Here is a 15,385-nt window from a genome sequence, read left to right on the forward strand (position 1 = left end):
ATAAGTCTCTTTTTACCTGTGGTCAGATTCAGTTCACACGCTCTTCCAATCCGCAATTTTCTTATATGTACAGTAAATTCCAAAGGACTATACAAATAGATCGATAAATTGCGCAATGACCGCGTCGAACGGTAATGTCGTCAAGGACGACGACAATCGATTGTCACAATATAAATCGAATATCGTTTTGGGTGAATCCTTTGCTGCAAACGATAAAGAACGCAAAAGCTTGTGAGTTGAAAAATTGGATATCAGTTTGTGTTTTGCATAATTAATTTTAATTAAATTAGTTTAATTCAATTAAAAAATATATTTATTTGATAAAGACTAACAAAACTTCACCAAATCATGAAATTGATAAGAATTATTGAACACGATTAAATGTGTTTCATCGCGTGTTATTAGTGATAATATTACTCAAGATTTAATGATTTAATAGACATTAAAAAGTTAAAATTTTTTATTCAATTAAGAATTGAAATTATTTAAAGGATATGTTCAACTTAAGATTAAAAAGTGCTCACACGTGCAGTTGGTTCTAGTTTGGCTGTACCAATGAAACCATTTAAAATATTTTTCTGGAATATTGATAACAATTATCAAATTCCGGTTATTGTGCTTTGTTAGCATTCAACATTTTTAAGAATTTACCGTGTTTTAATTAACAGACGATACACAACATTTATTTGTTTTTTTTTTTTTTCTTAAAGTGCACACAGAAATCTTATAAAAATCAGTCAAATAATGAATAATATTTCAAAGCAATTGTGTGAAGTAATTTAATTTTAAAGTTGTCCATAATAAGGAAGGTTTCATCATTATAATGTTCCGATCATTTACAATCGTAATTGTGATATAATTAGCCCTATCTTCAAATGTGCACCACCAATGATATGATTTATTATCAGGTTTACAGCCATAAAACTTAAAAATAAATAATAATGATGCAATCTAGTATTATTTATGGAAAATTTTCTATTTAATTTAACTTCAAATTAAATTGTAGAACACTATAAAAAAGACAGAACAACTAAAAATTAAGAAAGACAATATGAAAATTAAACAGAGAAGTGTTAGCATTCATAATGTAGTACTCATGACTTGAAGTTTCTAAAGGAAAAATGCGATTGCGCTTTATAATCGTAAATACTTTAATGAATAACAATACGTATGAGCAAAAAATATAAATATTGACTATGTAATCTTACGATTGTTATATATGATAAGCTAATAAGTAAATGAATTAACTAATAGCCAGACAGATAATAATTGAGAGGTCTACCAGAAGCTAATGTAATCATGACTGAGCGATTGTACCATTATCATAGCGAGCTTCAGAAAGTCGGAATTCGAAATCATAAAATTTACTGCACCAATCAAAATTATAACAAAGAAACGAACACATATCTTTTGGCGCTTATAACGCGTGAATTTATATAAATTGACTAAGCGTGATCTATTGATACGTTAACGCGTCCATTAAAAAATGTGATCCTATGACGACGTTGATATGAATTATTGATATACATAATCTCATATACTATAGGCGTAGCGTAGTTTCTTTAACGATTTTACGTAAACTCAAGAGGCCTTGAATGGGCCCCGGGTTGGCGATAAACAAACCGATGACTAGTTAAATTGCCCATATATAATGTTCAATGGTTTTGAATGATATTCATAAAAGGCGCGTGCTTCAATATCTTTTTTATTCTTCAGTGAACCCAATAAGTCGAAGAAGAAGAAATCCAAGCATGACAACGCTGAAGACACTGAGGAAGACGATGGCAGACCCAAGGAAGATATTAAGCCTGTTAGTTTCTTTTCGATGTTCCGATATGCCACAACGAAGGATCGTATACTTTATTTTATTGGATTTGTCGGTGCTATCGCTACGGGTCTAACGACGCCAGCGAACAGTTTGATCTTTGGTGATCTCACAAACGTATGTTTAATATAGTATGACTTTAGAAAAATTGAATATTAATAGTGCAACTTACCTTTAGGATATGATTAACTTGAGTGGTTTACAAGAAGGAGGAACCAGGTATCAGAGAGACGATCCTGGTTCTAATGCCTTACTCGATGCCGTGCAGCAATTCTCACTGAACAATACATATATTGGTATTGTGATGCTCGTCTGCAGTTACCTCTCCGTCACATGCTTCAATTATGCTGCCCACTCTCAAATTATGTCCATTCGATCCAAGTTCTTCAAGTCTGTGCTGCATCAGGATATGAGCTGGTATGATTTCCATCAGAGCGGTGAAGTCGCCAGTCGCATGAACGAGTAAGTGTTTGCACTAAATTCAAAGATTAATTCGGAGATTAATTACAATTCTCCCTCTTCTTTTTTCTATGCAGAGATCTGTCGAAAATGGAGGATGGCCTGGGTGAAAAAGTTGTGATCTTTGTGCATTTTATTGTCGCGTTCGCTGGCTCCATTGTCTTGGCCTTCGTCAAGGGCTGGCAGTTATCTTTGGTGTGTTTGACCAGTATGCCGGTGACCTTCATTGCCATGGGCTTTGTGGCCATTGCCACATCCAAGCTAGCCAAGCAGGAGGTGAACATCTATGCAAGTGCCGCTGTCGTTGCCGAAGAGGCGCTCTCCGGAGTGCGGACAGTGAAGGCATTTGAAGGCGAAGCCAAAGAGGTGTCTGCTTACAAATCAAAAGTGATTGCAGCTAAGCTGCTGAACATTAAGCGCAACATGTTCTCGGGCATTGGATTTGGCCTGCTCTGGTTCTTCATATATGCTTCATATGCCTTAGCCTTTTGGTATGGCGTTGGCTTGGTTATTAAGGGTCGTCACGAACCCTATTTTGCCAATTATGATCCTGGCACCATGATCACTGTCTTCTTCTCCATCATGATGGGCTCAATGAACATAGGCATGGCCTCGCCTTATATTGAAGCTTTTGGCATTGCCAAAGGTGCTTGCGCTAAGGTCTTCCACATTATTGAACAAGAGCCAACCATTAATCCCCTCGAGCCACGTGGCAAGCGATTGAATGAACCCCTGACCAAAATTGAATTCCGCGATGTTGAGTTCCAATATCCCACACGCAAAGAAATTCCCATTCTGCAGAAGCTCAATCTGACGATTCATCGTGGCGAAACTGTCGCCTTGGTGGGACCCTCGGGTTGTGGCAAGTCCACGTGCATCCAGCTGTTGCAGCGTTACTACGATCCCCAGGGCGGAGACCTCTTCTTCAACGGCCACAACATCAAGGACATCAACATCAATTGGCTGCGCTCGCGCATTGGTGTCGTCGGACAGGAGCCCGTGCTGTTTGGCCAGTCGATCTACGAGAACATTCGCTATGGTCGTGAAGATGCCACCAGGGAAGACATCGAGGCTGCGGCTGCTGCTGCCAATGCTGCCGTCTTCATCAAGAAATTGCCCAAGGGCTACGATACGTTGGTGGGCGAACGAGGTGCTCAGTTGTCCGGCGGACAGAAGCAACGTATTGCCATTGCTCGAGCTTTGATTCGTGATCCGGAAATTCTTCTCCTCGATGAGGCTACCTCCGCTCTGGACACAGCTAGTGAGGCCAAAGTGCAGGCTGCGCTGGAGAAGGTCAGCAAGGGACGCACCACCATTATTGTGGCCCATCGTCTATCGACTGTGCGACGTGCCGATAAGATTGTGGTGATCAACAGTGGACAAATTGTCGAATCCGGAACTCATCAGGAGCTGATGATGCTGAAGAATCACTACTTCAATCTGGTGACCACACAGATGGGTGACGATGATGGCAGTGTGTTGAGTCCCACCGGAGATATCTACAAGAACTTTGACATTAAGGATGAAGACGATCAGGAGATTAAGATCTTGCATGAGGAAGAAGAGGAAGAAGAGCAAGCGATCGATAAGAAGAAAAAGAAGGAGAAGGAACCATCGCCTATGATGGGTGTGATTCGGATGAATAAACCCGAATGGCTTCAAATCACTATTGGCTGCATCAGTTCCATTATCATGGGTTGTGCCATGCCCTTGTTTGCTCAGCTTTTCGGCAGCATCATTCAGGTGTTGCAGTCTACGGATGATGACTATGTGCGTGAAAATACCAATCAATACAGTTTGTACTTCGTGATCGTTGGCATTGTTGTCGGTATCGCCACATTCATGCAGATCTATCTGTTTGGAATTGCGGGCGAACGTCTAACGGAACGCTTGAGAGGACTGATGTTTGAGGCGATGTTGAATCAGGAGGTTGCCTGGTTCGATGACCGTGCTAATGGTACCGGCAGTCTTTGCGCTCGCTTATCTGGAGATGCCGCCGCTGTTCAGGGCGTAAGTATACCACCAGCAATTTACCAATCAAAGTCTGCCTAACGCCAATTTGTTGATTCACATAAGTTTACAACCTCTTAACAATTGTCCAAATACTTTGCCACTTGTGCGATAAGTGTTTTGCGCTGATAATTTGCTCAATATCAATCTATATATATTGGAGCTCGTAGCTGACATGACCGATAGCCAATAGTAGATGGGGTAGATAAGCAAACGTTAATCAAACTTTTGTTGTTGGCTGCAACTCGTGAATTAGAAATTGCTTAGTAAACATTTGATGAATTTTTACAGGCGACAGGTCAGCGCATTGGCAGCATTATCCAATCGATTTCCACGATCGTCTTGGGCGTCGCCTTGGCCATGTACTACGAGTGGAGCTTGGGACTTGTGGCCATGGCCTTTATGCCCTTCATTCTCATCTCGTTCTATTTGCAACGTACTGTGATGGCTCAGGAGAACATGGGCAATGCCAAGATCATGGAAAACACCACCAAACTGGCCGTCGAAGTGGTGTCCAATATACGCACGGTCGTTTCCTTGGGTCGTGAAGATATGTTCCACAAGAACTACATTGACATGCTAACCCCTGCGGTTGAGGTAAGTTATCCCTATGATGTTCTCCTGCTTTTACTCATATTTGCCATGATTCCATTTGTAGAAATCCAAGAAGAATACCCACTATCGTGGCATTGTCTATGGTCTGGCTAGATCTATGATGTTCTTCGCCTACGCAGCTTGCATGTACTATGGTGGTTGGTGTGTGGTTAATCGTGGCATGCTCTTTGGTGACGTCTTCAAGTGAGTTGAACAATGACAACCATAATTTCTGCATCAACTGCAACTTTCCTTCATCTACAGAGTTTCTCAGGCTCTAATTATGGGCACCGCATCGATTGCTAGCGCCTTGGCTTTTGCACCCAACATGCAAAAGGGTGTCTCTGCTGCGGCAACCATTCTGCAGTTCCTTGAGCGTAAACCTCTGATTGGCGACAAACCGGATGTCTCCAGGAAACCATGGCACTCCAATGGAAACGTGCTCTTCGATAAGGTAGAGTTCAGCTATCCTACGCGACAGGAGATCCAGGTGCTTAAGGGTCTGATACTTGCGGTTCAAAACGGCCAAAAAGTGGCCCTGGTGGGTCCCTCGGGTTGTGGCAAATCCACTTGTATTCAGCTGGTGCAGCGATTCTACGATGCCGACGTTGGTTCAGTGCAGATCGATGAGCACGATCTCCGCGATTTGGCCATATCTAATCTGCGCATGCAATTGGGAATTGTGTCACAAGAACCGATTCTTTTCGACCGCACCATTCGCGAGAATATTGCATATGGTGATAACTCCAGAATCGTGACGGATCAGGAGGTTATTGCGTCGGCAAAGAAATCAAACATTCATCAATTCATTGCATCCTTACCCTTGGTAAGTAACATTGGACTCATGTATTTATTTGGCCAGTTAATTTAACTTATCGTTCATTGATTTCTTTTAGGGCTACGAAACCCGCATGGGAGAGAAGGGCACACAGTTGTCCGGCGGACAGAAGCAACGTATTGCCATTGCACGCGCACTTATCCGAAATCCTAAAATCCTTCTGCTGGACGAGGCTACTTCAGCTTTGGACGCCGAAAGTGAAAAGGTTAGTCAAAGTGTTCTAACTGGTGTTGAGCGATTTGTTTAATACATATTTTGTTGCCTTTTCAAATAGATCGTTCAAGAGGCCTTGGATGCTGCCGCTGAAGGACGGACCACCATTAGCATAGCCCACAGATTGTCCACCGTTGTCGACTCGGATGTCATCTATGTGTTCGAAAACGGTGTCGTCTGTGAGAGCGGCAGCCACAAGGAGCTACTCCAGAATCGTGGTCTCTACTATACGTTGTACAAATTGCAATCTGGCGCTGCGTAAATACTCGTCGTCTAGTCAAAACCTTTAGGCTTATTTGGAACTTCGATCAATGATAAACTAGTATTACTATCATATAATAAGTGACAATCCATAGGCATTTATATAAGCGTAGATCGTTAAGAACATTATTAGTATTTAAGACCAAAGTGAAACGAACTGTTAATACATCAAATTATGAATAAATAACAAAATTAAATCCAATATATAATATAACAACATTATTAAATTTACAATTCAATATAATGCATAACAAGGAAGTAACTCGATTTATTCACTATAATTAAGTACCTGATTGCTTGCCTGGAGTAAAACTGATAAGATTAATTGACAAACACACTCAATCCATGAAAAGAATTGTTTGTTAAGTTTGTAAATAATATTATGGTTCACGTATGTTTTAAGTTTACACAATCTAAACTTATCTACACTAGAAATCGTTGAACCCCGTCCTGTGTTTAGGTTTGAGTTGTTTTTGTATACACAGAAAAAAAGTATCAACATTCTAACTAGTAAAAAATAATATGTATAGCTCTAGCTGGTCTTTTGATTGATCTCTTCAGAGTAACTGAGCTTCAGTTAGTTAGTTACTTCTCTTGTGGGAGTGGTGGCTGAGACTCTTGGCCGCAAACCGATGGTTTTTAGAGGGGTTTTATAATTTTGTGGCGATAGGAAAACTGGGCTCTCCGACTCCATATACATATGTATGTATATCGAGAGCAGTAGATAGTTAAAGATAATGTAATGCAGTAACAGCTTCTTCCTGGAACGCTGTTTCTACCGGCAGCACTGAATGCTCGTTGGCCCTGTTAACGATCGCCTACATTTCGATCGGCTAATTGCATTATCATTATTTTGACACTTCTTGTTTGAAGTCACAGACAAACTTTATGTGCTTAGTAACTACTGATAACATATACGAACGTACAAATATGTAAGTATACAATAAAGCATTTAATTTGATCCTTAATATACGATACTATTTGTGCATGCAAGCTACTAAAAAACCTTAGTAACGCAAATAGTATAAATATATGTTTATTCTTGAAGTGTGCCGAGAAAGTTTAGTTTTAATTGAAAATGGCTAGCGGGTATCTCGCAGTCGAGCACACTATAGATTTTGTACTTTTGTCTTGGCAATCTTTTTGAGACATTATATGGCTACAGCTTTCCAAACAACAATATGTCTTATCCTTTAATAATTACTATAGTTAGAGCTACGATAAAAATGAGGATATTTCCACCTTTCCGTTTTGATTTTGTTTGCAATATTTTTAATTTTTAAATTGTGTTGTGGGCTATGCATCAATAGTTTGTCAGCCAATGAGTCTGGAATTATTACTATATACATATAGAATATGTATGAGTGATGTTCAATGACTTATCAAAAAATATGTTGATGCGTTTATGAGACAGTCTGATGTATGTGTCGTATACTTAATATGTGCCCAACAAACTCAAAATTGTGACCAATTAATAAAGTACATATGTACTCATTCAAACTGTAATTACAATTTCATTCACATACACCATCAATTTGTTCTGTAATCCTATTGGTTCTCGTTTCAGGCTATACTGATTGATAACAAAATGAGTGTGATAAATACCAACGGAAGAGTAAGCAAAGCGTGTAATTTGTGATTCGCTCTTTATTCTTAATTTTCAAAAACAATGATGAAATCCATAGTAGCGTTGGGTAAATTGAATTATCAAAATGTAAACGCCCCCAATTCAAAATAAACTCTTAAAAATCATATTAACCCTAAACAACATAAACATACATATGTATATGCATGGTTTTTCAATTTAAATTTGTGAGTTGTTTTCCTGAATTTTGTTTTTCAGCGGTTCTTTATGCAAAAAGAAGCGCTTTAGATTTTGTTTATAATTTTAAGTGCTTAAAGTGGAAAACTTGCGGATGCCCACATGCTAATAAAAAATAATAATATAATAAAATAACATAGTAATATAAAATAATAAAATATATATAAACCGTATAAAAGCAATGTTTTTTTTAACTTTCTATAATTCAAATTATGTTTGATCAAATTTGTGTTAGAAGAGGATATGCTAAGCAACCGCTAACTATAAAGTTTGAGCTAAGTGTATAATTTCAGCCGCATTGTGTAAGATTATTTAGAAATGGTCGTGAATGAAAATGTGTTTTACTAGGATGCTCTTAAGGCGAAGTATTTGTTTATTGTCTCTCTTTTCGTCTACTCTTACCATAATAATAGCACAATAAGCTGATAAACATTATCAGCATGAACCTATATCAACTAATATAACTTGCTTCCTAGCCTATTTGTTGCCTGTTTGAATAAAAACCCATATATTTCGACGAATTTCATAAGTCTGCTTCTAACTGTGGTCAGATTAAGTTTGCACGTGCATCCGTCTCGGAATTCCCTTAGACGCGTTAAAAGCCAAAGGATTACAGAAATAGATCAAATAATTTCGCAATGACCGGTCGTAAGGAAAGCAAAAGCTCGTGAGTTAAAAAGTGCTTTAGTATAATTTAATCTGAAAATATTATTTTTATGCTCAGCCAAGAAAAGTAAAAACACGAAAAAATGTCATCGAATTGTGAAATTGAAAGCAAAAGCTCGGGAGTTAAAAAGTTTACATGAGTTGATTTGCTATGCTCTTTCAAGAAAAGTAAAAACAAGAAAAAATGCACCCCACGTGATTGTATTGCAAGGAATTTCATTAAATATGGACTGTATAAAAAGAATGAAAAAAAGAAAAAAAACTTAATTTTAAAGAATGCTCAATTGTTGAGTTCTGCATTCCAAGGTTGACTATCAGCACGAGATCATTTAAAATATTTTTATGGAACCTAAAAATTGATAACCATTATCAAACTTCACGAAATTCTGCATGGGAAACTCAAAATTCAAGGAGTATGTATATATGGGTAATTCTCTGGTAAATATCGTGTGCGAACAGCTTTACAGTGATAAAAAAAACATAAACTAAAACAATTTTAAAAATAAGTGAAGGTTATTCTTAAAGCTTTGGATTAGCACTATTTTTAGAGCTAAGATTGATTTTAGGAACTTGTTCTGTTTTACGATAAAATATATAAATTCGTTAATTTTTTGGTTTTGCGTACGAATTTTTTGATTTTTGCAATTATCAGAACAGAAAACAAAACAGAAAAAAAAATTGTTTCAGAATATGTTTTTTTTTTTGTCACTGTAAAGCTGGTCGCACGCGACATCCTTCAGAGAATTACCCATATTCATTTCATCCGATTAATTAACCGTCGAATTAAATAAAAGTGTTTTCTGTATTAAACCATATCCTTCCACCTACATATATTAAAGTATGGAAATAAATCAAATATTTATATGTAATTTTGTAGAGCTGAAATTTTTCATTTTGTTCAATTTATATTTCATGAAAATAAAACACAAAATGTGCAAAATTTCAGCCACAAATGATAAAGACACAATGTGTTTATGTTGCAAAATTCACTTATTATTTTCTTTTGAATGCTACAGTCTGGTGACTGAGAAATACCCACTACTCGAATTCTGTGAATTTCAATCTCAAATAAAAGATCCCGGCTACCGTTTTTCCGCCACCCTTGACATATGCAATTAATTGAGCAACAAACAATTTCTATTATGGTTTTCTTAATAACTTTTTCGTCCTGGCTGGTCTATCTAAAATTCTCATTTGCAGGGCAGAGACTCATAAAAATTTAAATTTAATCTTCCAAATCAATTTCTTTTTCAAATACCGTCGTTAGCATGCCGCTCTTGTATATATTATAATATCCAAACCAGAAAGAATTAAAAGTAAGATGTCGATACTATTTTCCTACAATTTTACAATCGTAGCTGCGATATGTAGTAATTTTCCTTATCTTCAATTGATATGAATTATCATCAAGTTTACAGCCAATGACAATTAAAAAAATAATAGTGATGCAACCGGGTATCATTTATGGAAATAGTTGCATTTATAATTGTTGCAGACAATTAAATTCTAACGGAGCATAGTATTGCCATATACATACATATCATATGTATGCCATTGCAACCGAAATATGTCATGCACTTTTAAAAAAGAGAGTTTATATTTAAAGTGTAGTACTCGATATACTTTATAATCGGCAAGACTTAAATTAATAGTAGCTATATACGTAATCTTACTATCATATTATATATATAAACTAATAGTTATATTAATTAGCTAATAAATAAACTAATAGTTATATTAATTAGCTAATATAGATAATAACAGAGAGTTTTATTAGAAGCTTATGTATGTCACCAAACGATACCATTATCAATGGAATTTTATAGTGATATAATTTTCTACAGCAATTACTATACAAAAAAGACAGGAATACTTATCTTCATTTATAATATTTGAATAATTGAAATGCATTAATGATTTGCACAATTCGATATACGTATAGTACTTCAGATAAGCGTATCGTAGTTTCATTTGTGGTAATGCACAAATTTGAGACTGGTTGTGTGGTAAACGAACCGATGTCTAATCAATATATAGAGTTAAATTATTTTGAATGCTTCAATTTGTATTATTTTTTCAGTGAACCGAAAAAGTCGAAAAAGAAGTCCAAGAAGAACGCTGAGCAGGAGACTGAAGACGATGGCAAACCCAAAGAAGACATTAAGCCAGTTAGTTTCGTGAAGATGTTTCGATATGCCACAACGAAAGATCGTATACTTTATTTTATAGGCTTTCTCGGTGCTATTGCCACCGGTTTAACGACGCCAGCAAACAGTTTGATCTTTGGTGATCTCACAAATGTAATTTTGATAAATACTTATGATCGAAAAATTAGATATTAATGGTAAAACTAACCATTTAGGATATGATTAACTTGAGTGGTCTTCAAGAGCAAGGTACCAGATATACGAGAGACGATGACAATTCCAATGCCTTACTCGATGCCGTGCAGAAATTCTCGTTAAACAACACGTATATTGCCATTGTGATGCTTGTTTGCAGTTACATCTCCGTCACGTGCTTCAATTATGCTGCCCACTCTCAAATTATGTCCATTCGATCCAAGTTCTTCAAGTCTGTGCTGCATCAGGATATGAGCTGGTATGATTTTCATCAGAGCGGAGAAGTCGCCAGTCGCATGAACGAGTAAGTAGTGTTTGCATCAATTTTGTTAAATGTAGCTTCTATTAAATTTCTCTTCTCTTCCTTATAATCCCCGCAGAGATCTGTCAAAGATGGAAGATGGTTTGGGTGAAAAAGTTGTGATCTTCATACATTTCTTTGTCGCATTCGTTGGTTCCCTCATTTTGGCCTTTATCAAAGGCTGGCAATTGACATTGGTTTGTTTGACCAGTCTGCCAATGACATTCATTGCTATGGGCTTTGTGGCCGTTGCCACATCCAAACTGGCCAAGCAGGAGGTGAGCATTTATGCTAGTGCCGCTGTCGTCGCCGAAGAGGCGCTATCCGGAGTGCGGACAGTGAAAGCATTTGAAGGCGAAGCCAAAGAGGTGTCTGCTTACAAATCAAAAGTGGTTGCAGCTAAGCTGCTGAACATTAAGCGCAACATGTTTTCGGGCATTGGCTTTGGCTTGCTCTGGTTCTTCATATATGCTTCATATGCCTTAGCCTTCTGGTACGGCGTTGACTTGGTTATTAAAGGTCGTCACGAACCCTATTTTGCCAATTATGATCCTGGCACCATGATCACTGTCTTCTTCTCTGTCATGATGGGCTCCATGAGCATAGGCATGGGCTCGCCCTATATCGAAGCATTTGGCATTGCCAAAGGTGCTTGTGCCAAGGTTTTCCACATCATCGAACAAGAGCCAACCATTAATCCGTTGGAGCCACGCGGCAAACGTTTAAACGAACCCTTGACCAAAATTGAATTCCGCGATGTTGAGTTCCAATATCCCACGCGCAAAGAAATTCCCATTCTGCAAAAGCTCAATCTGACGATTCATCGTGGCGAAACTGTCGCCTTGGTGGGACCCTCGGGTTGTGGCAAGTCCACGTGCATCCAGCTGTTGCAGCGTTACTACGATCCCCAGGGCGGAGACCTCTTCTTCAACGGCCACAACATCAAGGACATCAACATCAATTGGCTGCGCTCGCGCATCGGTGTCGTCGGACAGGAGCCCGTGCTCTTTGGCCAGTCGATCTACGAGAACATTCGCTATGGTCGTGAAGATGCTACCAGGGAAGACATCGAGGCAGCGGCTGCTGCTGCCAATGCTGCCGTCTTCATCAAGAAATTGCCCAAGGGCTACGATACGTTGGTGGGCGAACGAGGTGCTCAGTTGTCCGGCGGACAGAAGCAACGTATTGCCATTGCTCGAGCTTTGATTCGTGATCCGGAAATTCTTCTTCTCGATGAGGCTACCTCCGCTCTGGACACAGCTAGTGAGGCCAAAGTGCAGGCTGCGCTGGAGAAGGTCAGCAAGGGACGCACCACCATTATTGTGGCCCATCGTTTGTCCACTGTTCGACGTGCCGATAAGATTGTGGTCATCAACAGTGGACAAATTGTCGAATCCGGGACTCATCAGGAACTGATGATGCTGAAGAATCACTACTTCAATCTGGTGACCACACAGATGGGTGACGATGATGGCAGTGTGTTGAGTCCCACCGGAGACATCTACAAGAACTTTGACATTAAGGATGAAGACGATCAGGAGATTAAGATCTTGCATGAGGAAGAGGAGGAAGAAAAGGAAACGACTAATAAGAAGAAAAAGAAGGAGAAGGAACCATCGCCCATTAGGCGTGCGATGGGGTTGAATAAACCCGAATGGGTTCAAATCACTATTGCCTGTATCAGCTCTATCATCATGGGTTTTGCCATGCCCGTGTTTGCTCAGCTTTTCGGCAGCATCATTCAGGTGATGCAATCCCCGGATGATGATTACGTTCGCGAAAATACCAACATGTATAGCTTGTACTTTGTGATCGCTGGCATTGTTGTCGGCATCGCTACATTTATGCAGATCTATTTGTTTGGCGTTGCCGGCGAATGTCTAACTGAACGTTTGAGAGGACTGTTGTTTGAGGCAATGCTAAAACAGGAAGTTGCCTGGTTCGACGATCGTGCCAATGGCACTGGCAGTCTCTGTGCTCGCTTATCTGGAGATGCTGCAGCCGTACAGGGGGTAAGTTGATTTTAAATTCAGTAACCATCCTCATAGAAACTAGAAACTAACAACAATACTACTTCTGAACACTTATTTGCAATCAGATAATCAATTCTAAGAAAATAATTTAAAAATCAATTAAAAGAATATAATAAAGAAGAAGGTCAATCGATTGCACATATTTTTCAGAACTCTCTGTCATTCGAACTGCAAATATCTAACCAAAGCTTTCATAAACTTTTTCAGGCCACAGGTCAGCGCATTGGTAGCATTATCCAATCGGTTGCCACGATTGTCTTGGGCATCGCCTTGGCCATGTACTACGAATGGAGCTTGGGTTTGGTAGCGATTGCTTTTATGCCCTTTATTCTCGTCTCGTTCTATCTGCAAGACAAATTAATGGAGCAGGAGAATATGGGCAATGCCAAGATTCTGCAGGATACAACCAAATTGGCCGTTGAAGTGGTGTCCAATATACGCACTGTCGTTTCATTGGGTCGTGAAGATATGTTCCACAGGAATTATGTTGTTATGTTAACACCTGCTGTAGAGGTTAGTTCTTCATTTGTCTATTTTCCTATTTTATGTTTAACATGTTTTGCATTTATAGAAATCGAAGAGGAACACTCATTTCCGAGGAGTTGTCTATGGTCTGGCCAGATCCATAATGTTCTTTGCCTATACAGCTTGCATGTACTATGGTGGTTGGCGTGTGGTCAATCGTGGCATGCTCTTTGGTGACGTCTTCAAGTGAGTTGCACAATAACAACCATATCTTCTGCTTCAACTGCAACTTTAATTCTTGCAGAGTTTCCGAGGCTCTGATCATGGGCACTGCATCGATTGCCAGTGCCTTGGCCTTTGCACCAAACATGCAAAAGGGTGTTACCGCAGCTAAGTCTATTCTAAAGTTCCTTGATCGTAAACCTCTCATTGCCGACAAGCCGGGTGTCTCCATGAAACCATGGCACTCCAATGGCAATGTGCTCTTCGATAAAGCTGAGTTCAGCTATCCCACACGTCGGGAGATTCAAGTGCTCAAGGGCTTGATACTTGCGGTGCGAAATGGTCAAAAGGTAGCCTTGGTGGGTCCATCAGGTTGTGGGAAATCCACTTGTATTCAACTACTGCAGCGATTCTACGATGTGGACGCTGGTTCCGTTCAGATCGATGAACATGATCTTCGCGAGTTGTCCATATCTAATCTGCGCATGCAATTGGGAATTGTGTCACAAGAACCGATTCTTTTTGACCGCACCATTCGCGACAATATTGCGTATGGTGATAACTCTAGAATCGTGACGGATCAGGAGGTTATTGAGTCGGCAAAGAAGTCAAATATTCATCAATTCATTGCAGCCTTACCCCTGGTAAGTAAATTTGCATTCAATGGATTTAGTTGTCAGTTAACTAAAGTAATTTCTTTCCTTTCTTTCAGGGCTACGAAACACGCATGGGTGAGAAGGGCACACAGTTGTCCGGAGGACAGAAGCAACGTATTGCCATTGCACGTGCACTTATCCGTAATCCTAAAATCCTTCTGCTGGACGAGGCTACTTCAGCTTTGGACGCCGAAAGTGAAAAGGTATGTCAAAGTGTTCTAACTGGTGTTGAGCGATTTGTTTAATATATATTTTGTTGCCTTTTTAAATAGATCGTTCAAGAGGCCTTGGATGCTGCCGCTGAAGGACGGACCACCATTAGCATAGCCCATAGATTGTCCACAGTCATCGACTCGGATATCATCTACGTGTTCGAGAACGGTGTCGTCTGTGAGAGCGGCACCCACAAAGACCTACTTCAGAATCGTGGTCTCTACTACACACTGTACAAATTACAAACAGGCGCTGCGTAAATACTCGTCGTCTAGTTAAAACTCTTACGCTTATTTGAAACTTCGATCAATGTTAAACTAGTATTATACAATTTAAAAACGTTATTAGCACTTAAGACCAAAGTTAACGACATGCTAAAACATAAAAGTATAAATAAAACCGAAGGTAAAAACTTAAATATATTACAATTATTGAATTCACAATTCAATACAATGCATAACAAAG

At 39.1% G+C, this 15,385-nt stretch overlaps 2 protein-coding genes across 3 annotated transcripts; both read left to right on the forward strand.

Moving 5' to 3' along the window:
- Window positions 1-5: 5 nt before the first annotated feature.
- On the forward strand, window positions 6-6,403 carry LOC117569269 (ATP-dependent translocase ABCB1-like). The gene is made up of 9 exons (XM_034250369.2): window positions 6-231; window positions 1,717-1,942; window positions 2,004-2,287; window positions 2,362-4,294; window positions 4,586-4,891; window positions 4,953-5,092; window positions 5,153-5,714; window positions 5,785-5,931; window positions 6,001-6,403. The coding sequence occupies exons 1-9, from the start codon at window positions 116-118 to the stop codon at window positions 6,199-6,201; spliced, it is 3,915 nt and encodes a 1,304-aa protein (XP_034106260.1). The 5' UTR covers window positions 6-115; the 3' UTR covers window positions 6,202-6,403.
- A 2,182-nt stretch (window positions 6,404-8,585) lies between these two features.
- Window positions 8,586-15,347, forward strand: LOC117566496 (ATP-dependent translocase ABCB1-like). Of its 2 annotated transcripts, none has more exons than XM_034246036.2 (9): window positions 8,586-8,689; window positions 10,769-10,988; window positions 11,051-11,334; window positions 11,411-13,343; window positions 13,572-13,877; window positions 13,936-14,075; window positions 14,134-14,695; window positions 14,764-14,910; window positions 14,980-15,347. In XM_034246036.2, the coding sequence occupies exons 1-9, from the start codon at window positions 8,661-8,663 to the stop codon at window positions 15,178-15,180; spliced, it is 3,822 nt and encodes a 1,273-aa protein (XP_034101927.1). In that variant the 5' UTR covers window positions 8,586-8,660; the 3' UTR covers window positions 15,181-15,347. The 2 variants fall into 2 exon arrangements, with proteins under 2 accessions (XP_034101927.1, XP_051861317.1); XM_052005357.1 differs by lacking the exon at window positions 8,586-8,689 and adding an exon at window positions 9,089-9,126.
- The last annotated feature ends 38 nt before the right edge of the window (window positions 15,348-15,385 follow it).

Source organism: Drosophila albomicans, chromosome 3, assembly GCF_009650485.2.
Source record: "Drosophila albomicans strain 15112-1751.03 chromosome 3, ASM965048v2, whole genome shotgun sequence".
NCBI lineage: Eukaryota > Metazoa > Arthropoda > Insecta > Diptera > Drosophilidae > Drosophila > Drosophila albomicans.

Coding starts and splice junctions, on each gene's coding strand:
- LOC117566496 (XM_034246036.2), top strand. CDS start 8,661: ATGACCGGTCGTAAGGAAAGCAAAAGCTC. Junction 11,335..11,410: donor GTCGCCAGTCGCATGAACGA/GTAAGTAGTGTT, acceptor TAATCCCCGCAG/AGATCTGTCAAAGATGGAAG. Junction 13,344..13,571: donor ATGCTGCAGCCGTACAGGGG/GTAAGTTGATTT, acceptor AAACTTTTTCAG/GCCACAGGTCAGCGCATTGG.
- LOC117569269 (XM_034250369.2), top strand. CDS start 116: ATGACCGCGTCGAACGGTAATGTCGTCAAGGACGACGACAATCGATTG. Junction 4,295..4,585: donor ATGCCGCCGCTGTTCAGGGC/GTAAGTATACCA, acceptor GAATTTTTACAG/GCGACAGGTCAGCGCATTGG. Junction 5,932..6,000: donor TGGACGCCGAAAGTGAAAAG/GTTAGTCAAAGT, acceptor CTTTTCAAATAG/ATCGTTCAAGAGGCCTTGGA.